The sequence below is a fragment of the Trachemys scripta genome, chromosome 2, assembly GCF_013100865.1.
Source record: "Trachemys scripta elegans isolate TJP31775 chromosome 2, CAS_Tse_1.0, whole genome shotgun sequence".
In the NCBI taxonomy this organism is placed as follows: domain Eukaryota; kingdom Metazoa; phylum Chordata; order Testudines; family Emydidae; genus Trachemys; species Trachemys scripta.
In genome coordinates, this window is record NC_048299.1 from 35,699,295 (window position 1) to 35,723,728 (window position 24,434).

The 24,434-nt window shown below is 37.0% G+C and overlaps 1 protein-coding gene across 9 annotated transcripts in view; it reads right to left on the reverse strand.

Moving 5' to 3' along the window:
- Nucleotides 1-652: 652 nt before the first annotated feature.
- MLLT10 (MLLT10 histone lysine methyltransferase DOT1L cofactor) overlaps nucleotides 653-24,434 on the reverse strand; it is a 233,769-nt gene continuing 209,987 nt past the window's right edge. For 8 of the 9 annotated variants that reach the window (XM_034760295.1, XM_034760293.1, XM_034760296.1 and 5 more), the window contains 9 exons: nucleotides 20,010-20,127; nucleotides 18,630-18,702; nucleotides 12,789-12,943; nucleotides 10,753-10,941; nucleotides 9,995-10,083; nucleotides 9,508-9,857; nucleotides 4,728-4,830; nucleotides 3,920-4,132; nucleotides 653-2,439 (listed from right to left, as the gene is read on the reverse strand). In XM_034760295.1, the coding sequence (XP_034616186.1) occupies nucleotides 2,395-2,439; nucleotides 3,920-4,132; nucleotides 4,728-4,830; nucleotides 9,508-9,857; nucleotides 9,995-10,083; nucleotides 10,753-10,941; nucleotides 12,789-12,943; nucleotides 18,630-18,702; nucleotides 20,010-20,127 (1,335 nt within the window). In that variant the 3' untranslated portion in view covers nucleotides 653-2,394. Of the gene's footprint in view, nucleotides 2,440-3,919; nucleotides 4,133-4,727; nucleotides 4,831-9,507; nucleotides 9,858-9,994; nucleotides 10,084-10,752; nucleotides 10,942-12,788; nucleotides 12,944-18,629; nucleotides 18,703-20,009; nucleotides 20,128-24,434 lie in introns of those variants that run through there. The other variant, XM_034760297.1, reaches the window with a different exon arrangement.

The following is a 24,434-nucleotide window of genomic DNA, read 5'->3' on the forward strand; positions in this document are numbered from 1 at the left end:
AGTAACATACATAAAGTGTCAACTGTGACATGGCCCAAAATTTGAGATAACTGAGGATAAATTAGGATGCAACTCTTCAAAGAATGGGTCCATTTACAAATAGCTCCAGAGAAGATTGGCAAATCAGATCTTAAATGAGGCAGGTTTGTTTTGTTTTCTTTAACAAACATAAAATAAAGAAATTCCATGCAAAAGCCTAGCATCAAAGAAACTTTAAATAAGAAATTCACAAATGTAAAGTTGAAAGCTTGCCCTTTCTACTTATGCCTTAAAATATAAATTTAATAGTGACCAAATATGAAATGTTTTTCTTGTAGCCTGACATATGATAAGTTACAGAATGTATAGAGGATGAAATCCTGGCACTGGTGAAGTCAATGGCAAAACAAAATGTCTCTGTACTCCATTTACTGTACAGATCTCACTAGGAGTTATGGTCAGTTGGAGTGTCTCTGCTGAGACCAATGCCTTTAAAATTTGACCATAGGTAATTAATACTGTGATTATGGCACAGACACCAGCCTGCTGACCTGCTACAATGGATCGCATAAGCAAAAATGCATTTCCTTTTTTTTACAGTAAAAAGATTGTATATTAGTGTCAAAGTGTATTTTGCAAGCAAAATTAAAGAGAGGAAAGGAAACATTAAGAAACTGGTTGTTGTAAATAAAAACTTTAGTATAATTTGATATCTGATTATTACAGTAGCAACAAGTACTAAAATCCAGCCAGTCATGGAATATTAATAGAACCAGAAGGACAGAATATCCTCCAATTTCTATAAGAATCTCTCTCACACATCTGTGAAGTGTACCACTATGAACATTATTAAAATTTATTAACAAAAGCTCTGTACATATCTTTTCATACTCTTGGAATTTTACATCTAAGCAAAATAACAGCCCATTTAAATTTTATCATTTGTACAAATTGTTACAGAATATTAACCAGTGGGTTAAATAAGTAAAATAAACCACACTGATTTACTTTTGTAAAGTATCCACAAAAGTGATTTGTGACAAATTTTTAAAATCCCCCTGAACATATAAAAATAAATTATTTGATTAAATCTACTAATTAGAAATATTACAAATCAAAATATCAATGTTTTCTTATGAATTCTTCACAATACAAAACAGATTCACAAAAACCTTATTTACAGAAATGAGGTAAGAACTGTGCAATGTTTAACCAAGAGACATATTGCAGAATTAACATGTTCTTCCAATTAAGTACACAGTGGAGGTCTAATTACAGCTGGGTCATTTTCCACTAATAATTTACACTTCTAAATACAGATTAGTGGTCATTACCCCAATTTTTATCTACACTCTACCACACTGCCATAAAATCATCTATCCTAAGTGAAAATGTTCTAACAATAAGTTCACCCGTTTCAACCACTGGTATATTTCATTGGGAAATGTTTAAATATCTACTCACTTTTTTTTATAATTTATTAGTGAAAAGTGACCCAGGTAACAATTTGCCTGAGCTATCTACAGTGGCATAAACACTTCTAATAAAGGCAGAACAATGGGGAAGGCTGCTGGTGCAATGTTGAATATTTCTGCTGCTTACAAGGACTTGTCTAGTGCATGCTCAGCTGTCTGCAGCCATTTCAACACAATGGAGGTAGCAACAGGCACTTAGTTTAGGCCAAACACTATCAGTACTTTCCAAAATGGCCTAAAAAAATCTATTTAAACTGATCTGGTTTGTCCAGCAACCTTAGAACTCCCAAAACCCAAATGAATGTTAATAACCTTTGGACTCTACCCTGAAAATCTTATTCTGGCAAAATTCACTCTAGAGTCAGTAGAAATTTGATGGAGTGACAAGTTCAGAATTGGATTCTTTATATCATGAGTCAGATTCCAAAATGTTTTAAAAAGCCACACACACACCTAATAGGAAATACACATTGCCAATTACAACCTGGGTCTGAAAGCATTTGCAATTGCAGCAGAGATAAGGTTGGTTTGTTTGCTAAGACTCCTGTTCTGAAATCAAGTAATGTGTGACTGGAATAAGTATTTTCAATTTACTAGCCCTCCAGCTTTATAATAAGAACTACTACTTGAGCAGCAAGTAGAATATTTTCCAGGGTTGAATGTGTAGTTGTACTTAGTATTGTCATACTGACAAAATAATTATGGTTTGCAGAATTTAATTTCTTGCAGTGTCTGTTAAATCTGAAAAAGTAGTTCCATTTCAGTGCAACAAGAAAATAGATCAAAGCCTTAGAAGAATGTCCTTATGAAGATTAATTCTTTGCTGTGCAGTTAGGTCCTTGTTGCATTTCTTCATATCTGCAGAAATGAAGATCCACAGTTCGCAGCTAGATGAAGTGCTATAACAGCAGATATGCAGTTCTCAAATATTATTCAAATGTCAACTTTTTTCAGGTGCAACTGATCCAGTTTTATCATTAAGCCTCTGTGGTAAAAAAACAAAACAAAACACTTGTACAATCAGACAGCATTTTAGATTTGCTAAATTCTACAACTTCTACATATAAATGAAAAGGCATGGCTGGAATACAGTCTGGACACAAAAGTAGATAAGATTAGATAGTTATGCTAAAGAATCAAATGTAGAAGTTTTGTCATGATTTTAGCAAAATGTTTGGATTTTAAATAAAAATATTCATACGCCATGGAAACAAAACTTTGGAAAGAAGAAAGTAATTATAGCAAAGGTATTTTAGACCTCCAAAATTACCACCAGGAAACAGATCCAAACTACTGATCTCTCCTTGTGGCCATCTAACCCTGCTTTGTATTTCCTACTGCTTTTTATCTGCCAGGCTTCATGGAGAGAGGGGGAAGGGGATTTTCACGATGTCAAAACAATTTCATCTAAGGACCCAAAAAACTCTCACCACGGAAATACCCGTTCCCAGTCACTGTTCCTGAAGCCACACAACATACACTTTCTACCCCCTGCCAACCTTTCCCTGGTGCCAGAAGTTCTCCAACACGCGCGCATGCATACACACTCTCTCTCTGCCCATTCTTTTCAGGTCTTCTGTCCCCTCTTTCATAGTGAACATCAGGATTTATATTGTATCTGCAGGTACTGACAACCGCTATTATATATCTGGGAAAATCCCAGATTTCTGGATGTGTCACATCCATACTGTATTTATTTGTGACCAGGACAAGTAAATTAATCTAAAAGGTAAGTAAGGCCTCAATTAAAACAATTCTTTAAAAGGCTATGGGGAAATGAATAGATCTTAAGCATATTAAAATAAATAAAATTATTTAATTTCCTAAATGAAAGTTCCAGAACAGCAAACAAAATCTATAAAATGGCAGCAGGTATACTTGTTCCACTCAGTGACTAGGAGCGCACATGCATGGGAGCTCCCAGAGCAGCACATAAGGAGGCTCATATCATCATGCTAATGCAGGAGATAAGAAAGTGACAGTAGCTAGAGATAAAGCTCTGGCAAGGCAAAATGTCAACTGACTTAAGTACTTACTTTTTACTCATTTAAGGCATTACCTGGAAAATACCAACTGACAACTGTGATTGGTGATTTGACTGTGTCGGTTTCATAATGAAAAAAGTAAGACAATAAAGCTCTGAATATGTCAATTAAACAAAGACAGATGAAAGAAGTTCACTAGAGAGTTTCTTGCATGTATCCCATAAGCATCTAGTACTGACCACTCTTAGAGAGAGGATACTGGGCTAGGTGGACCATTGGTCTGATCCAGTATAGCAATTACTATAGTAAGTGGCTTAGAGTCTAAGGAAGCCTAAATGCATGCAAGTCCTTGTATGGACAGAAGATATAGGTTACACCAACTTAAATATCAGGTTTCCCTTAAGACTTGCCTCTGAATTTGGCACAATATTCCTTTAATTATATCACTGAAAATGCCATTATAGGTGAAAATACACTTACTGTCACTTTTTGACTTGCATTATCCCCATGAATTGTAAGAAATGGGTTGGTAGTAGTTGTATGAAGGGGTGATGCTTGAGTGCCTGAAAGCAGGTTATTTATGGGTATCTGTGCTGCTCCTGCGATCTGCAATTGCTGCACTTCAGGCTGGTGGTGCTGGTGTTGATGGTGCTGTTGCTGTACTAGCTGATACAGAAGGGCCTGATGTTGTTCCTTAGTTAATATAAGGAAAGAACATTCTAATCAACAATCATTCAACAAATGGTCACTCCTTTCTAAGTCCTTTCTTACCCTAGTGTTTTTTTGCAATGTAACCACAATTTACCACACTCCAGTTAACCTGGGTTGCAATGATGAAGCTCCACAGGAACGTGGAGGATGGAAGAGAGCCTCTTAAAGCTTTCTTAACGTCAGCAGCTCAACAGACATTCAGCTGAGCGCTGGCTTGGGCAAGCCTCTATCACAGGACCCTAGATTTGATATCCTTTTCTTACAAAAAAGGGTCTCGAATATGTTTGGCACAGTATTAAACTCATGCTGTTTCCAATACAAACTAAAATATTTCCAAGCAGCACAAACCATTATTTACAATGAACATATTCTCCATGCTATAAAAAGGTGCAGACAATTGAACAATAAACTATTTTTGAAAATTAAATTTTTTAAACAGACATATGATCAAGGAGTTAATCCGCACAGGTCTAATATTTGTATTAACCTGAGGAGTTTGTCTATACTTCAGAAAACAGTGGTCCTGGCTCAGGTTTACAGAGAACATAGCTAGTTCTATTATAAACATAGGACATACTGATGTGAGTTGTTGAGTACTCAGTAATTGCTGAAATTGCTGGTGCTGTTGATGGAGCAGAAGTTGTCTCTGTTGGTCAGGAAGTAATCCTAGTCCCGAGGCACTGCAAAGCAATGACCAAGCTCTTAGTTTCTGCAATGTAACACTGCAGCTTATTTGACTAATGGAGGTCTGGGTCATCATTTTTACTTCAGCCTTTCAGCAAAATTACAAACCCAAACCATGTACAGACTTTTTGATAAGTAACACTCACTTGCTAGATAGCATTTGATTAAATATTGCTAGATATCCCACTGAATACCAATAGCAAATGAGTAGTTATTTCTTGCATAAGTTGGACAGCAAAGTAAACAACATACACAGTTATAATATGCACACGGCTCACCTACATTTTGCTAACATATGCCTGGATACTCCAATCTCACCCACAAACACAAATTTAACTATCACTTTTATGCTGATGACTTACAGATCTGTCTGTCTACAGACCTGTCCAAACTGAAATCTCAACCTGTCTCTCTAACATCTCCTTGTGAATGTCTAGCCATCAGCTCAAGCTCAACATGGCTAAAACAGAACTCTCAATCCTTTCCTCTTAATTTCCCCCAATACCTTCTTTCCAAGCATTATGGACACCACCACCATCATACCTGTCACTAGGCCGATAACCTGGGTTTTATCTTTAGCTTGGACATCTCTCATCCAGAGTATGTCTAAATATTGCAGATTCTTTCTATATCATGTTTCTAAGACTTGGCCTTTCCTATCCATCCACACAGCTAAAACTCTTGTCCAGGCTCTCATGATCTCACATCTCAATTACTACAACGTATTTTTCTGTGGCTTTGACAAATGCAATCTTGGCCACATATCCATTCAGAACTGTGCTACAAACTTTATTTTCTTAGCCTCTCATTTTGACCATGTTACCCCCTCTTTAAATCTGCCACTGGCTTCTCTTTTTCCATCACATCAAATGTAAGCTGCTAGTCTTCACTCTGAAGGCCATTTTCACAGACCTATCCCCATGCTACCTATCATCTTTCATTTGCTATTGACATGTTGACTCCTACCTCCAAATAGCCCATGATGTCAGCCTCCATTGCCCACTTGCTAAATTTTCAAACAAGAACCTCTGTGTTTTCTCCCATGCTGTCCCTCATGAGGGAGCAGGACCCATCAACATCTGCAAAACTACCTCATTATCGTCTCTCAAATCCTTGCTTAAAAGTCGTTTGCTGTGGTGCTTACAAAAAACTTCATGATGGCTAGGGTGCTGTGAGCATTGCCTAAAAAGCTGACCAATACCGTCTCATTGTGCTCTCCTATGAATCTGTCTATATCCATCGGATATCTCTTGTTTTACACTTAAGATTGTAAGCTCTTTGGGGCAGGGACAGTCTTTTTTGTTCTGTGTCTGTACAATGCCTAGCACAACAGGACACCATAACTAGGGCTCCTAGGTGCTATGGTAATACAAATAGACAATGATGAATTATCAGGGCCTGAAAACTTTGCCTGACACCAACTAGCCTGGGTTGAAAAATACCTGTGCTATCACCACTCCTCCCAAACCAACTCTCTTAGAATTTAAAGGAACAAAACTCTTTGTGTACTTTTTATTCTGTATTGTATTTCATGTTAATCAACTATTTAATAAATGATTTTAAACGTAACTTACCATATTTGTATTTAGCTTTTAGTATTAGTATTCTTTTCCTGGTTTCACTCCACTTTTTACATATTTTCCTATAATTACAATGTATCCTTTTCTGTATTGTTTTTATTGCCTGTTGCTCTTTTCCTTTTCCCCATATATCATGTGCTCTACCTCTTCCCACATATTTAGGGTCTCACTTCTCCCTAAAAAGATTTTCTGTCTCTCCATCCCCTTGTCCTACCTACCCCACCCTGATCTAGTCACTTGCTGATACGTAAGGGTTGGGAGAAATCAAACGCACACACCCCAATAGCTGGAGAATTAAATGTCCGGAGAAACACCCAAGTGAAGAAGACAAGCTTGCCTCCCAAAGCTGCCAGGAAAGGGAAGTTTCCTGGGATTCCTAACAGGGTGTGCTTTCCCTGGTTGGAATGGGGATTTACTTTTTTGTAGGCCTCTGACTAACATGCCTGATTAGTTTGAAACTCCCCGTGGCACAATCTCCTCTGCCTGGAGAAAAAGATGATTGTTCCTTTTCATTCCAACAATCATTTAACCCTCCTGTTTGTTGTATGGGTGGGGCTCCTTCTATTAATCTATTTCTCCCCCAGCCTCCGATTTTGAATGCTTTTCCCCCAGTGAAATACTTCAACATATACTTCTGCTGCAGCTTATAGCTTTCCCAAGCAGCACAGTAATGAGAAAAGTGTATGGATTTGTGGAAGCAACATGCATGCAGAGGTCTTCAGTTATACTACCTATCTCCCACATGAAGTTGTCTTCTCAGATCCATGACGTTCGTAATTAACCAGCAGTAGCAATTCACCCTAAATATCAGGAGATGCTCTCTGATCGACTACCTTAATCTTTTCAGGAAGCTGGAGTACTGGAGTCAACCGGAGAGTGTTCTGACATCGATTTAGCGGGTCTTCACTAGATCCGCTAAATCAACACCCGGTGCATTGATTGCAGCAGCATCAGTCTCCCCAGTAGTGAAGACAAGCCCTAAATAAGCACTCCCACTGGGTCAGCTGTATCAGTGGTAGTACAAAAGCGAGAGACTTTTCCAAAGGTGTTTAGTATAGAAAAGACACAGGGCAACGAGTGTAGGTGTAGCTGAACCAGTGTTGAACATGGTTTAACTGCAAGAGTGGACAGGAGCAAACAGTGCTCAGCATATTTTCAGAGTCAGTAGTTCTGAAGGCTCAACCACGTGGAAAGTACTTTCACATATGTGAAATAATCTGTCTTTCTATCTGCCCCCAAAGGTGTGTCAGAATCCTTTGAAAACTTTAAGAGACAATACCATCCCTTACAAACTAAGTTAGGCAAGAAAACATGGGAGAAACAAGACAGCAGGAATAGGGTGGGAATACACCGTTGTCATTAATAAGATTATATGGTTAATCACTGAGGATTAGTGCTTGCTCTGATGTAATAAGGAGGGTGGATGTGTTTTTTTGTAATGTATGACTACATGGATGTCCTAGCTGGTTAGTTACATGGCAGAAGTGGGTCCTAGGGAGGAACTTGAAAGAGAAGGAGGGGAACATTACAGATGTTCCCCAAAAGGGGAAGGGTATGTAGTTAGATTGACAAGCAAGATATAGAATTTTGACAGCATCATTTGAATGGACTGAAGTGGGTGATGTGTGTATCGAAGAGGCTGTAGAGGAGCAGGCTACCATAATTAAAGTATGATATGAGGAAGGCATGCACAAGAGTTTTTGCAGGATCTGGACAGACAGAATAAATGGTCAGATTTTGGCAACGGAGGAAAAGATGGCAGTATCTGGACTCCACTTTTATACATGGGAGAAGGAAAATTATGGTATGGTAAAAATCCCTAAATTTAGGTTGTTTAACACTTTCCATTATAAATTGAGAGCTTTGATAGTCAACAACAAGGAGGCATCGGAGATGGGGGAGACGAAGAGATCTGGAGTTGGTCTCCCCTCCCCTGAAATGGCCCCAGTGGCCAATGCTCCCTTCTGGGACAACCACATGAAGCTGGGATGCTTCCCTACCCCTGGAAACAGCCCCAGTCAAGACTCTAAAGCCCATTCCCTCTGTGCCCACTCTTTGGGGGAAGCCCACATGAGGATGAAGCTTTCCCGACTCCCAAGTGGGGTGGATGGGCAGGAAGAAAGAACAGGACCAGGCTGGCCTCTCCCCTCAACTACCTCCCAATCCAAACAGTCTATCCTCCCTCTGGGATAACAGCCATCTCCTGTTGCCAACTAACATAGTGAGCCCCATAGCTCCAGTGATAGCAGTCTGTGCTGCAATCCTGGATTCAAAACCTGCTTATGATGCATTTTGATGGGAAAGAGGGGTTGGTACAGATGCTCATAACTGAATCTTCTTTTTTCTTTTAAAAAAAACATAGGAAATGACATACAAAAAGAGTACATTAAAAGAACATTATTTAGGTTGCAAAGTCAAACACTCAAAAGTTAGGAAATGACAGATTTACGATTGCCTGTGTAACCATAACGCTGCCCAACTTGTGCAAGAGGGAAGAATTAAGGTAGGACTGGAACTTTTTAAATCTACTATCTTCTAACTTTGGAGTGCTGGACTTTTCAACATAAATGCTCTTTTTATGTAGTTTTTTGTATGTATGCTAGCATATTACATGTGGGATAAATGCAATACCATAACTTAAAGTAATTTTCAATGCTACTTCATTGCCACTAGAAAAACAGTTTACTCTAGCTAAGACTACTTTTCTTTTGAGTGAACCTATTTGGGCTCATTGTGGCACATTAATGGGATCAATCAACGCATATTTAGAAGCAAGTGGAAAAGGCAGAAATAAATGAACCCTAACTAACATGGTCAGTGAAGGCCCAAAAATTGTATGGCAGGCATTGTTTCTTTTTAAACAGAATATTGCTGATTTTTAAACTTCATTATCCATAGTGCAATTAAATTCCTGTCCTCTTAACATTGGTCTTACACAGAACACAAGAATCTAGTCAGGCATTCATAAACTAGAAAAAAATGCTAAATCAAATAAATTCTATGCTTAAAACTGTTTAACCAAATTAAGCTAGTATTGCACATAGTATATGGCGACAGTAAGAAGAAGCAAATACATTTTGGTAAGATTCTTACCTGTTATTTAGTGTTGTTGGCAGAGGATGTGTTACATTAGGTGGCACAGCTGCATGAGTGAGAGAAGGATTCTGGGATATTGTGGCAGGGGTCTGAATCACCCCATTTAAAGCCCCTACAATTCCATTGATTGCCAGCTGGTTACCTGGCAATGCTCCAATTATTCCACCCACACCAGGCACTGCAGGAATGGTGGATGTTACAGTCTGCATACCACTAGCTAATGCCCCCACTGTCACACCATTGACCTGTTGAACTCCTGAGCCTGGCTGAGCGGGACTCTGCCCAGCAGGTGGTGGAGTGGAAAGAACTGATGAACTGCTGGTACTTTGTCCACTGGAGGTTATCTCCTAATGTAAAAAACAAACCAACAAAAACCCTCAGCTGTATAGAATTTCAAACAGAACAGAACAGCATAAGGATTTTGAGATGAAGTTAATTTATAACAAGGTTAGAAAAACAAAAATAAAAAACAAAACAAAATTACCTGGTTTAATACAGGGAGAGAATTGTCAGGTAAAAAACTGTTTCCCAGATGAGGGCTTTTACTGCTGTTCAAGGAATCAGTGCTATGTGCTAAAGTGATGATTTAAAAAATAAAGTGAAGTTTAATTTTTGCATTTAACGTTTAAAATATTAAAATATTCAGAATAATTTATTTCAGCAGAATGTTGATGTTAAACGCAGAATACACAAAACTTGAACATAAACTTCATTTCTTATAATCACAACCCCAAGGTAAAATATTAGCTTAACTGACTATTGAAAGGTGATGGATGAGTTCAAGACTGAATAGTAAAAAAGAAAATGCCTGGACATAAGCAGCAATGATTTGTATAAGTCTCATGCTTCTTTAAACACATTAAAACAAGGGGAAATTTTTCTCTTGTGAAAGTTTTTCAAATCTTTTACTTGTTATTGTGGTGTTTTTTTTTTGGTAAAAGACAAGTATGCACGAAGTAGCTCATTCAGGGAAAGCTTATATATAAAATATTCCCAAATCCACTATAAACTTGCCATTCTTTTCTCTAACAAAAATATTGTCAGTGATTAATTATAAGCACCAGACAGATCATTTTTAAACCCCGCCCCCCCACTAATTATACTGGATCTGTTCTCTTTGTACACACACATATCTCCCATTCATGGCAAATAGGTGTAAAATAGGCCTTTTACATAAAGAGTCTTCAGGTTACTTTGATAAGAGTACTATGCAAAATGTGGGAAACATTTTTCTCTACTTACCAGCTTGTGCTGGAAATGCATGTACTTGATGAGATGGGCTAGGGTTTGAAGTTATTGTTGGAAAGGGAACTGAAAGCTGTGCATTTAATAGCTGGAGGCGCTCCTTTTTAGCAGTCAGGTTCTTAATCTGTTCCTCTAACCGTCGATTTTCAACTTGAAGTTGGTGTAATGACTTCAGCATTCCCAGAACTAGAAAACAATTGACTAATCAATCTGATCTCTTTTAAAGTCACATTCCAAGTTTTTTCTTTATGAAGAATATCTCAGGATTGCACAATTTCATGTGCTAGAATTTTAAATACTGTATAAATCCTTAGCATCCCTAGTTACATACTGCGGATTAATATTCCCAATTAAGATAGCACTTAAAGTGAAAATCCACCCCAAATAATTAATGAATAATGTATTAAAATTAAAAAAAAAAAAAATGCTAAAATTTCTCCTTTGAAGTCAGATGTATGCAATTGTGGATCCATGTGGATGAACCCTTACTTCCATGCAGAGACAGTTGCACCATCTGAGTCTTTGTTGATTTTGAGCAAGTTTCAGTACAATGTGCTTTTTCTGTAAACGTAGCCATAACAAAAAAATAAAGAAATAAAAACAAGATGCCTTTAATGACATGCAGGTAACAGAGCAGTTGTGGAATGCCTATTCTATTTGGCTTATGAAGTTTAAAATACAACTAACAACTCTAAGAGCAGATCAAAGATCTGAAATATATGCATAATATTTATGTAGTCAACTATTATTGTTTTTTAAAAAACCCAAAGGAAAAGTATGTGCAAAAGGAACTGTTGAATTCTTTGTCAAATAAATTGCAAATTTATGTGTTCAATGAAAACCCTTTATTCGGGTTTATGGGGTTTTGGGGTTTTTTTTGTTTTTTTGTTTTCATTATGCTTTTGAATCACCATAAACCTTGCTGGATGCCAAACCTTCCAGCTGCTTTCAGCGTCGATCTACAGATCACCCAGCAGGGAGCACTACATGAGCATTGCAGTTACCACCCTTTCTTTGCAGATAAAGCGCATCATCATCTGAACAGGCACAGCTTCTACCATTTCCTCAAATTCTGATTTTGTTCCAGAACATGGATGACCCAACTAGGGCTACAGAGTAGCTGTCATGCCACAGGGATAGCCAGTCACTTTTTAAATACCAAATTGTATTTGTTTAACATGACCTCTGGGCCTACGACAGACACAAGTCTACTGGTATGGGCACATCTGGTCATTTCCCAAGGATTTAGCTTTTTATCCCTCCTCTTCAAGAATATACAAAGGAACCCTCAGAGCGCCCAAATGAGATGCAATAAGACTTAGCTAAACCTGTCCTCCAGCTATCATGTTTAAAGGATTATCCCCGCATGAATTTCCTCACAATTAGCATTTTTGTCAGGGTACCATTCATAAAAGTACCAACTAGATGGCACTTTACTCACTACCAACAACCAGAATAGCATGTTCAATAACATATACACACAAGAAGTGACAAAATAATGATTTTATATCTTGTCTAAAACTAGTCAATCAATTTTTATTTATTCTGATTTCTCATTGATTATGAATAAATCCAAAGCAATGTTATTTCCTCAGTTAAGTTTTATCTGTATTCACTTTTCAGTTATTTCATTTTGGTAAACACAACTCTTAATAATAAAAATAAATAACTCAGTACAAGAATGGCATGAAAAATGGAGAACAAACAAAATACAAAAGCACTGTAGGACACCTGCATAACACTTGTGAAAAACAATGGAGTTTCTCACAACTGAAGACGGTAGTTTATACTAAAAATACCAAAAATAAAGCTCTAAAGAAACATTTCAAAATATCAGCATCACATAAAATAAAGCACAATTGAGGAACCAAACCTTAATGATAATCAGTATAAAACAGAAGTTATAAACTATGCAGCATAAAATGGTGAACAGGTTGTTTAAAAAGACTTAGGCATTCACTGGGTGATAATTATTTATAACACTGCCCAACAAACAAAAAAGCCCAGTTATAACAGAAAACATGAATACTTACTGTCACTAGGGGTGCCCTGTTCTAGCAAAAATTGCTGTCCTTCACTCCACTGCCTCTCCAAAAGCTGTTCAATGCTGGCAGCTACCGGGGGCAAATTTTCCACACTGCTGTTCACTGACTGATCATAGCGAATCTGTAAGCTGCTTACAGGAGATCTGTTGAAAACATTGTAATTTACACATTTAAAGGAAGGAGGGAAATGTATTTAGCAAAGGGCCCATAAAGTTTCTTACCTTGTGCTAGCCCATAGCACCTACATAATCCAGAGCTTCCAACATTAAGCTTCTCAAAGCCACTAGGAACTCTGAGCTCTCATCACCCAGGTTTTAACAGAAAACAGCAGTTTGGGAATTTGTGTACAGAAAACAGATGCATTAGTTTAGCTGCACTAGAAGTTTATGTCTAACAGATATTATTGAACTCAAAGAGCACATATTGCTGGAGCAGGAAATAGGTGCTCAGTACAGTAATAAATTATATATAAATCAAATATCTAAAAACATCTAAACAATGGTGAAATACAAAATATGAAGGCTAATTAAAATCATTACAATTATGACATTCTCCCATAGTACATAGGTCATATGTAATTTTGATGTGCGATTTGTGCCAAAAACCCATGTAAAGAGAAATTTTTGAATAGAGAGTGATTGAGTGGAAAACACAGTTACTAACATTTCCATAATTGTTGTTCTTCAAGAAATGTTGCACATGTCCATTCCAATGTAGGTGTGTGCGTGCCCTAAGCACAGATGCCAGAATTTTTTCTCCCTAGTGGTATCCGTCAGGTCAGCTCCAGAGTCCCCTGGTGCCACATGCTCATAGTGCCAGTATAAATGGCCCCATCGACCCCGCTCCCCCTTCAGTTTCTTCTTACCAACTGTCTCTGATAAGTGGGGACAGAGCGTGGGTTTTGGAATGGACATGTGCAACACATCTCGAAGTACAACAGTTACGGAAAAATTAGTAACCATTTTTTCCTCTTCGGGTGCTTGCACCAAGGCAGGTCTTAAGGTTGCCTCCATGAGGATCACCTTTAGTCTTGCCACTCAGTCCTTTTTGTTTCAGGATCTGAGGTCCCTGCAAATTTGGCAGCAGTATTTCTTATGAGATTCCCCAAGGCACTTAAGACAGCTTGAGTGCAGGTCACTCAAAGGCACCACCAGAGGCCCAGGGCTTGAAACCCAGCCACTGAGGCATGCCCCGGCACCAGGGAAGCAGATGACCCCATTAGCTAAGCATGGAGGCATCCGGAACTAAGTACTAAAACCTACTAAAATGACTAAATCCTATCACGCTGTAATAACTATTTACACTAACAACTGCAGAAAAATCACTAGGAGAAGGATTGCCTGAGCAAAGTGGTCCCGACGGATACCACTGATAGGAAAAAATTCTGGCAACTGCTCAGGGTGTGCACACCCCTACACTGGAATGGACATGTGCAAGCACTTGAAGTAGTAATATTATTTCATAAAAAACATTAGAGTTGCATTCAAAAATCGAAAAATAAAGTTAAAATTTCAGAGGGGTAGCCCTTTTAGTCTGTATCCACAAAAAGGTGCCACCGGACTCCTCGGAGTCTTGAAGGTGCCAAGTTAAAGTTGCCTATACAACCTTAACTCTGCCGCCTTTGTGCATATTCATTCATATACTATCTTAATACATAATCATACCCTAGTCTTTCTACTGGACCCATCTCATTCAGAATGAATTTCACCGCTCTGAAGAAAGCCAGTACAAGGTCTATGTGCCCTTAATCCCTTTTTGTGGCTTCACCCGCAGTCTACAAGGTGGACTGTATTCAGTGAACAGAACAGCTGCTCAATATTTCTTCTTATCTTCATTTTTCCCTATCTGGCCCCGTGCCTCATTCAGAGCCAGATCCAAAGCCAACTGAAGTTAACAAGCATCTTTCCACTGCCTCCAATGGGCTCTGGATCAGGCGCTCAGTATATTCTCTGTATTTTGCAGTTGTAGAACTAAAGCAAAGAGATTAAACAACTTGCCCAAGGTCACACAGGAAGTCTGTAGCAAAGTCAAGAACAGAATCTAAATAGTCTGTACTCCAGTCCACTGCCTTAGCTATGAAGCGATCTCTTCCAGTGCCCCCTTGTTTTATTCACTACAAGAGAACAAGTCACGGGTCCTGATTAAAAAATAGTATTTGATGCTATAATAAAGGATTATATTGTAATGCCTATTGTGAAGTGACTTTTTGTATAAAATTTCCTAATTAAAATAAAAAAAAAAACCAAGAAATTCCACCATGTTCAACTATTTGCTAGACAGAATTAGAACGCTCTGTATGGTATGTTATATATGCAATGAAACAGAAGCCCTTGCTTCATTTCAGGCATACATTTTTGTACCATGTGGCCTTCAATATTTACCTCCTACTTATTGCAGAGTCAGCATGTAACTGTGTAAATTCTCAGCCTCACTATTATATTAAAATATTGATTTGCATTTATATAGGGATGTACATACATATTTAAAAACAGGTATTATACATTGTATGTTATTTTGAATGTTTGTTGGTATATTAGTTAAATAATATTTGAGGCATGCTTGGAAAAAGTAGCGCTTCCCATTCGAAACGGAAATCATTTATATACACACTACACACACCAACAGTTATATTATACTGTAAGTATGGGTGTATATATGTGTGTGAGATTAGATATCTAATACAATTGTTGTAGAGTGGTATAGAGGTATTATTAGCATGAGCTGGAATGGCTGCACAATTCACAAGTGAGTTATGTAGGTCATATAAAATGATTGCCAATAAGATCTTCAAACCACTCCACTTTAGTATACTATATGTGAAATAAAGAATATTTCTGAGTGTTAGGTCTATTTTTTGTACCTTACTACCTGTAAGTAGGTGGTATAGTTACAATAAGCCCAAATGTACAGGGTTCAGAAAGAAAAAAAATAAAACTAATAAATGTAAAAAAAACCCCACCCCAAAACAACCCTGTAAATGAGTCTTAAAATAGCTTGTCTAATACATAGAAGTCCCACAACTTTAACTTCTGACTTTCAGGCCTAATTATTGTCTGTCCTACATATAAGACAAGTGCAATTTGGGAGGGTGGGGGGGCAGGGGGAATGTCCATATTTTAAAGAATGAAGCAAACATTTCTGTCTCATTTTTTAATGTCAAATGTATGAAGTTACTCAGATTTGAACGTTACAAGAGAGATACAGAGATGGATTAGTGGGCAGAGGTTATATTAGGCAGTCAAAGGTACAAGGTACGTGTGACGCTGTCTGGAATATGGTGACCATTTATAATATTGATACCAGTATTACAAAGAATCTTACAAGATATGCCATGTAAGGTATCAGTGGAAAAATTATGATTGGCTAAATATGATAATCATGTTTATATGTATGTATCATCTTTGTATTGAGAGTTATAAATGTGTGTGGTATGTTTGTATTTCAAACTTGGGTTGTGTGTCTGGGTAATTCCCCCAGACAGATTGGCATCAGCACTATCCAGCCTGCTTGATGGCTTATCAAAGCCGATCAGCTATACAATGAATCCATTGAGAGAAGACAGGGACTTCACCTATGAGTCAGCAGGACATGTAGGGACATGCTGGTGGACAGGGGACTCCCATGTGCTGTAAGTTTGTGTTTGGGACAAAGGAAGTACAAGTCACATGGCAATGGATATAAAAAGCCAGCTGCACTTTGTCTTCAAACCTGCTTCTTACCTCTGGAGCAACTTCTCTACAAACTGAAGCATTGAACAAAGGACTGACAGACCCCATCCATGCTTTGGGCATGTTCCAGAGGGACTCTACAAACCAGCAAACTCACCAATGCTGCTAAGAACCTGATGTATGGACTCTGAAGTCTTATATAGTAACTCATTGTTCTGACCATTTAACAACTCACTTCTTGTTCTTTTCTTTTTTAATAAACCTTTGGTTTTAGATACTAAACGATTGGCTGGCAGCATGGTATTTTAGGTAAGACCCAAACTAGCATTGATCTGGTAATGTGGCTGGCCCTTTCGGGATTAGAAGAACATTTTGTATAGTGAGCAGAGTTTTTAAATAACTTCTCATTTTACTGGACCTATGTGCTAACTGGGAACCAGAGAACTGGAATGAAATAGAGGGGACTGAGAGATTTCTTTTTTCAGCTTCTTGATAACCAGTGTGGGGGATCAGGAGCACAGTTTGTGACTGGTTGGTGAATCTAACTTCAGCGTTAACCTCCAGTTTGGGGAGAATATGCTCTCCTTTTTGCAGCCTGCCCTGACCTTGGCATTTTCAGTCTGGGCTACCCTCGGCACCACAGGTCACAGTATGTCTTTTTTTATATTGTACATAGGGCTGGTGGCACTGCCTATCATTAATGCTGCCTGACACTTCCTTTTATAAGACCCAGTTTTCAAGTGCTTATAAAGTTGCCAAACTTTGATTTCAGGGTGTCTGCCTCAGGCTAATTTTTTTTTTAATAAAATTTCAGTCAAAATGATTCAGCCGTTTACAAGAATGAGGCTAGAGAAAAATACATGGTTTTGCCCATGTTAAAGAATTCTATTCCTTGAACAGCTCTAGTGTCCCCATGGTTTGGACCCCCCAGTATATAACATATACATTAAATTATAACCTAATAAAGCTTTGTTAATTACAGACTTCTACAACGATTTCAGACTGTAATAATAAAATACAGTGTTACAATACTATAATATAGTAAATTAAATTCTTTGGAGGTCTATTGTCAGAGTTACCAGATGGCCAGCTGAGGCAGGAGCAAAGGCAGGCTAGCGTGGAAACAGGTAAGGCTAAGCAGGACCAAGAGCAAAGGCAGTCTGTTGAAATTACTGGCAATTGGAGTGTTCCTGGCCAGAGTAGTGTTGTTGAGCAGACTGGAAAGATTGCTTTCCTTAGGAGCTTATGTATGTGCCTAGGGATCACCTCTTGGGTCCTCGGCTGTGGATAGGCTGAACCTATGACGACTATCACAAGACCTGCAGGTGATTTATCACATGACTTATCACACACTCTGGACTCGGCAATGATACATCAGGCTTAAGTAGACTTGGGCTCAGAGGTATCTGAGGCTCAGGCAGGCCCAGAGGTATCACACCTATTGAGCAATCCTGATGCTAATGCCCAAGCAAGGCATACAAGAGCATCCTTAAAATACCCTACTTCAAATAGGCCACATATGCAAAATAATCACTCTTAAAAAATAACCATTATCACCAAATAGCACTCTTATTTCACTCAAAGCACTTAAAAACCCCCAGACTATTTGAATGTTTTTCCTTAAAATTATAATTTAAAAATCAATGGCAACAATTATAAGTATGTTAGAGTGAAAGAATTCTATAAAGAAGATTCTATTGTCAAATTTCAATAGTGGAGATCAAGTGCACTGTCTCTAGAGCAAGAAAACACAATATCTGGATATAGTAATGTTCTCTATGTTTTACCTCCAGTATTGTAATCTGATGATATATGGGAATTTTTGGACATTTTAAAAAAAGAATTATAGTGACAAAAATAGGTATAGAGTGGAGCTAATACTACATGTAGATAGAAAATTATAAGCAGGTCCCTTTAAGGAGATCTCCATTATCTCAGTAACCCTAGGTAAAGAGATCATTTATCTTGCAAATCTAATCATGTGAGTTTTAGTTAATATCAGAGTAAATTTGGCACCATTTCCCTAACTTCCTGGACATGTACATTGTCTGCATAATTCTTTAGAATCTTAGCAAATATATGCACTATCGAGAAGATAAATAAGTTTCCAAATCTTAAAGTGTTTCCTTTGCCTGTACTCTCCAGTGTAAATAATGCTTACCGTGGTGAGAGACTTCCTCTGGGTGAACCTCCCCTGCCAACAAGGCTGCGAGTATTATCTCCAAGATCTTGACCTGTAATGTAAATATTTCACAGCTGATAAAGTTACTCTTATTAGATAAGAGTTTTAAAGCTGCTGTATTTTAAAATATATTAAACCTTAACTACTACCTGCAGTTACTACTAATGTGTAGATAGTTGAAGACTGCTGAACTGTAGCATGTAAGGCGTTGTCCTTACACATTTCTGTGGATGTACCAGGCCATGGATTATGTTCAGTTCTTTCATTCCTTTCTGTTTTACAGCACAGAAGCGTGGTTTGCATTTGCAGTACCCTCCCCTCAGCCACTTTTAATTTCTACGGTGAAAGTAATGAATCACAGCTGTGGACAGCTAATCTGTATGCTTATCACAGCAAATCCTGATGCTTTCTTTTTTTAACACTTTTCATCCCAAGACAACTCATAAAATAGAAAATGCACAAAACCTACCACCGTCTAACAATTATATATTGGTTTAAAGATTTACTGAACATTTTATTGAAGTCCTTATTTTATAAAATTGCTACTATTTATAAGCAAGAACATAGGAAAGACTTTTGCTACAATGTATTAAAACAAACAAACAAAAACCCTCATTAAATAAATATAAAGAAATGTTTTGCTTGGAAGGACTCAAAAAGGTTATTTTCCCTATGGCCTCTCAGTAAAATAACCCTATCTGCCCCCTTCAAGGCTTCCCTCCCCCTTTTCTGAGTCAAATGACCTCTGACCTCTTAGAGGGCAAAGACATGACTGATCCATTCTTGGTAAACTGCTAAACTCATTCCCTTCCCCCAAACAGGCATGACTACTATGACATGTCAACAAATCCTTAAGGATGGAATGAAACAAAGCAAATCCAGTAGCTCATTAAAACTGGTCTCTTCTGCGATGTTACAAAATGTCAATTGGTAAATATTCACAGGATTATTAAACAGTGTAGAAGTTCTCTAACAGGATCTTTCTGCCACACAAAGTTGTGTGCAATGCAATTTCATGAATTATGCAAATAAAGGTTTAAACTATTCAAGACAAAACCCAGTGCTGTTACTTTCTTTGCAAAGAACTAAGAGAACTGAACACATCAATCACAAAAGTCACAGGAGACATTGTTGCATTCCTGCCTGCTGATGGCTCTGCTTAAACATTTACATTTCAGACAGTAAAAAATGCATAGCTATTTTGCAGTACAACAAAGAATTTACTTCCAACATGAAAGAACCATATACAGTCATTTAGGAACCAAATCCCCAACCAAGAGTTCACAAATAAAATTAGTGGTCATTTTAAATAGCTAAAATCAGGAAAGCAGATGCTTCGAACAGTTCTCGCAAGCTTACCTGCTTGACTGTTTTCAGACTGAGCTATAAGTGCTGCCATTGCTGAATTAGGATTCAGCCTATTGCCATACATGTGGGATGGAGGCAAACTGAGGGAAGATCCAGGTAGGGTGTTTGCCTGTAAGACAACAATTAAAACTACAATCTTTAAAAAGTCTGGGAGAAAAATTCTTAATTTATTTTAAGGACACTTCCTTGTGAATTAAAATTAATCACTAGTATGTAAAATACTTAAAAGTCAATTAATATTTAAAAAGTAATTAATGATTTTCAATCAAGATTTGGGAATAAGGAAATATAATTGCAGTAATTTCTGCATGTATTAAAGCGTAAATTGCTATTTTCTCTGGTACATACATTAAACAAAAAGCTTCTATAAAAATTTTAAAAAAAAATGTTAGCGTATGAATTGTTAGAAATCATTGAATTGTAACTTTTAAATGATTGGCGTACAACAAGTAGGATGTGTAGACTTGCTTACAATTCCTAAGTATGCAGCCAATGCCAGGACTTAGTGGCATGGTGACCATGCAGTTATCCTACTAATTATTTAATCTTATTAAACCATTTACAAAATAAGGGCAGGTAGACAACAGATGTCTCACAAATGCTTGGGTTCCTTACATCACAAGACGGCTGTGGAGGTCAAAAGGTTCACCTTCCAGCTCTATAGTTTAACTACACAGAGCCATATTTCCTTTGCTTTACTCTGTCATTAGTAAAACCTGCACACTATTTTGTTACTTCCTATTTTGATAGGCTTGGAAGCCTGGTGTTTTTTTGTTTTGTTTTGTTTTGTTTTTATTTTAAAGAAAGCAAACAGCCATTACAAGTATGTTTTCTATACAATACGGGCTCAACGAATCACAGTTTTGCCCTGACCCCATATAAGGAACTGTATTTTTGGCAGCTGGCCAGCTCTACTTACTGAAGAGCTCGTCAAAAGTTTGTATTCATTCATGTTGCTAACCACAATTCTGAAGGTCTTTGCTGGGACTTGTGCCAAACAAGCGAAAATGAACCCTTACACAGATGAAGCTAAGGAGGCTGGCCAAAAACTTGCATAATCCAATGCAATAAAAATACCTTCCTCCCTTGGCTGTTTATACTTTCTCCCTTTCGAAGAACAGATCTGCCTTAAAACTGAGTTTTGGAAGCATACGATCACAAACAAAAATAATACTGCCGGTGCTAATAGAAGATATTTACATTAGCCTGAAAGAACACACTTTTTTCAGAATAAAAAATAGATTTTAAGTCTACGTTCTGGTGTTTACAGAAAAACAGATGCACAACCTGTGAGATTACATTAACAATAATCTTAGCATGAACCTGAATACACAAATAAGCTTTTCAGAAGAAATGAAATGCTTATTTTTTTGAGATGTAAAAAAGAAGGTGAACAGCAGGGAAGTCAAGTTGCAGGACATTTTGACATATATAACTGCACACAAGAGACAAGAGACACATACTGGTTATTACAAGAAAAATATTACACAGTGTAAACTATGTCTCTGGAAAGAATCATACACTGCCATTAAGGTTTGGCTTTTAGCCAACGTATTAAACTTGATGAATGGACTTTTACAAATTCACAAAACTGTTTCCAATGATGCTGTATTTACTATATACTGGTGAGAAATCATGACCAGTACTTGTATTCAAGTTTTTCTGTTGTTGAGTATATTGTTAGAATAAACAAACATAAAATGTAGGAACAAGAAATTCTGTAAGACAATTGTCATTTTAATAGATTTCTTTTTATAAGAACATAAATCACAAACGCTCACAGGTTCACCAAGTATGGAGAATCTGGCCCTTATTTCAAGGTTTGTAGAACATCTCCATTAGATTAAATCTCAAAAAGTTATAAGCCGTTTAAAATACTGCAAGTCTTTTCACTTACCTGTTTATGTGAATATGTCCCTGAAATGTAGTACATTAATTTCCACTAAGTTCAGTGACACTTACTGATGGAGGCAGGCAACACTGAACCATTCCAGCTGTTTTCCTCAATAAACACCTATAGCATGACTCCAAATCGACTAGCATTATTTGTTAGTAACCTTTCATTTTTCCTCTCATGCAAATAATAGGAATTACAAATTTCTGGTAAACACTTTCTCTGAAGAAAACGGTAATAAACAGAAGGTTAACCAAAGGTATTATCTGCGCCTATACTTAAAAAAGACAAGACCAATAAGGTAAAACGCTGTATATTCCAAATTTAAGTTTCATTGAGGCAGTTATAAATTATATTAGTGTATTTCTATCCTTTAATCAATGTGAATTATGTTTTATTAGTTTTTAATTTTTGAAAGTTCAAAGTGCTAGCATTTCAGGAGAGTGAGATTTTTAAAAAAATCAAGCGAGTAGTGTACCTTTTTGACTTCTGCTGCAGAGATTGGATTTCCGCCCCCATTATTCTCATTCTATTTAATTCACAGGAAGGTTAATAAAACTAAAATAAAGTAGTATGTATAAGATTACAAATAAATGTATAATAGTGGCAGAACTGCCATAATCGGCAAAAACAAAACATGTTTAGTAGACTGAAATTAACAAAAAAATTCATAAGCAGAGCTAGATGAAATTAGTTAGAATGATCTACATAGCTTGAAAGGAACAGCAAGTCTCTGCTGAGAAGCTATTAAAGCGCAAAACAACACACATCAAAGAAATTAAATGTTTGCTATGTGGGTTGACATACCAGATCAAAAGGGTTGGCATGATTTGAACAATATTTAAGAGTCTGAGGTTTTCCACAAGTGGTGCTTCACTACCTACATATAAATCGTTGCTTACACTTTAACTAAAAGAATATTTTAAGACTTCCTGTGACGTAAGTTAGAACTACAGAATTCCTAGTGACATCACACATCTTATGCAACTCCTCTAGAAAAAGCTCACTTTAACAGAACTGCTCAAATAGCTGGCGGTAAAACTTAGAACTATATTCTTTTTATGAGGAAGGAAAACGTCAGGAATATGGATCTGAAAAGTATTACTATGTACGTGATGACTTCATCTGACAGGAAAGTAAGGAAGGTATTAGAATACTGCATTATTTAAAGGTGAAATAGGAGCTTCACATTTCACTCAGTTGAAACAGGCTGTAGCAAGCATTTATTAAAAATGCGCAATCATCCTGTCAATACACATTAAGGTCACAGGATTGAAACAAGCTCTAAAATGCATCACTTTTAAAGCTGTAGCATTCTTTACTTCAGCTGATTCTCTTTAACAGCCAACTTGCAAAACATGGCTGAAATGTACTTTTACAAAATTTAAATAGTAACTATTTATATTTAACTAAATATTTATTTTTAATGCCCAGAAAACAAATCTTACTCAAAATGATTTCAACAGATAGATCTAAGCCTAAATTAGAGATATATTGTATTTTGATTTTATTTATGGAAAATTCAATAAAGGAGCAAAGCAACACAAGATGAAGATAGTTAACACACTATAATTCAAGGAATGATTGATTATAATAAGAAAAAATGACAATTCTAATTGGCCTCTGATGTATTTCTCCTATAGTAAAAAGGAAAGTCGTATATATTTTTAATTAAGTTTGAAAATTATTTGTACAAATCAACTAAATTGAATAAGTTACACAAATACCCTGTGAAATATTTTTAAGATATCAGCAACACTGATGTTTCTTTGGAGTAAAGTACAAAAGTATTACTTTACATAAAAATGAACAGAATTTATGAACAATAAAGTTTCTAAAATTAGCAAAAAAGTATTAGATTGTAGGACTGGAAATTAATTTAATTTTCCAGGAAAAAACAAACAGTTTCTTGCCTAAAAAAAGTTACATGGAGCCAATGAAAGAAAATCAAAGGGAATACAAGGAACCCAATAGTTAGCTATATAAAATTTTTATCAGAAAGGTCTTGATAATCTTAGAACCCATGAGTGTGCACATTCCCCTGTTTCTTTCAAGTTTTATGCCATGAAATATTTTCTGATAACAGGCCCCATTTCTGTCTGAGCTCCACACCAGTAAGGTTTTAATACTCAGCGTGTGATGAGAGATGAAACCAAGTGTGAACAACTTTCAGGTCCCATGAGTAGGCTGACTATTGAAGCTGTCAGGTTCAATTGCATCATTCGACATTATTCAATGCCCCAAACTGCTCCCTAATTGTTAGGGGCTTAACATATTCAAAACCATTGTTTAGGCTAATGCTGAAATGCCTACAGTTGAGTTTCCATAAAGAAGGGGGAGGGATTTAATTGTAGTTAAACCATTACTGAACTCTCCTTCATTCATGATAGGACAACAAGAATGGGCTGAACAACCAATTCCAAGACTGCTTCTTAATCGCTTTATATCTAATCAATACACTTCTTCCGTTTTGATTAAAAATATAATAATTGCTAATAGTTTCGTACCACAATATTTTGGTG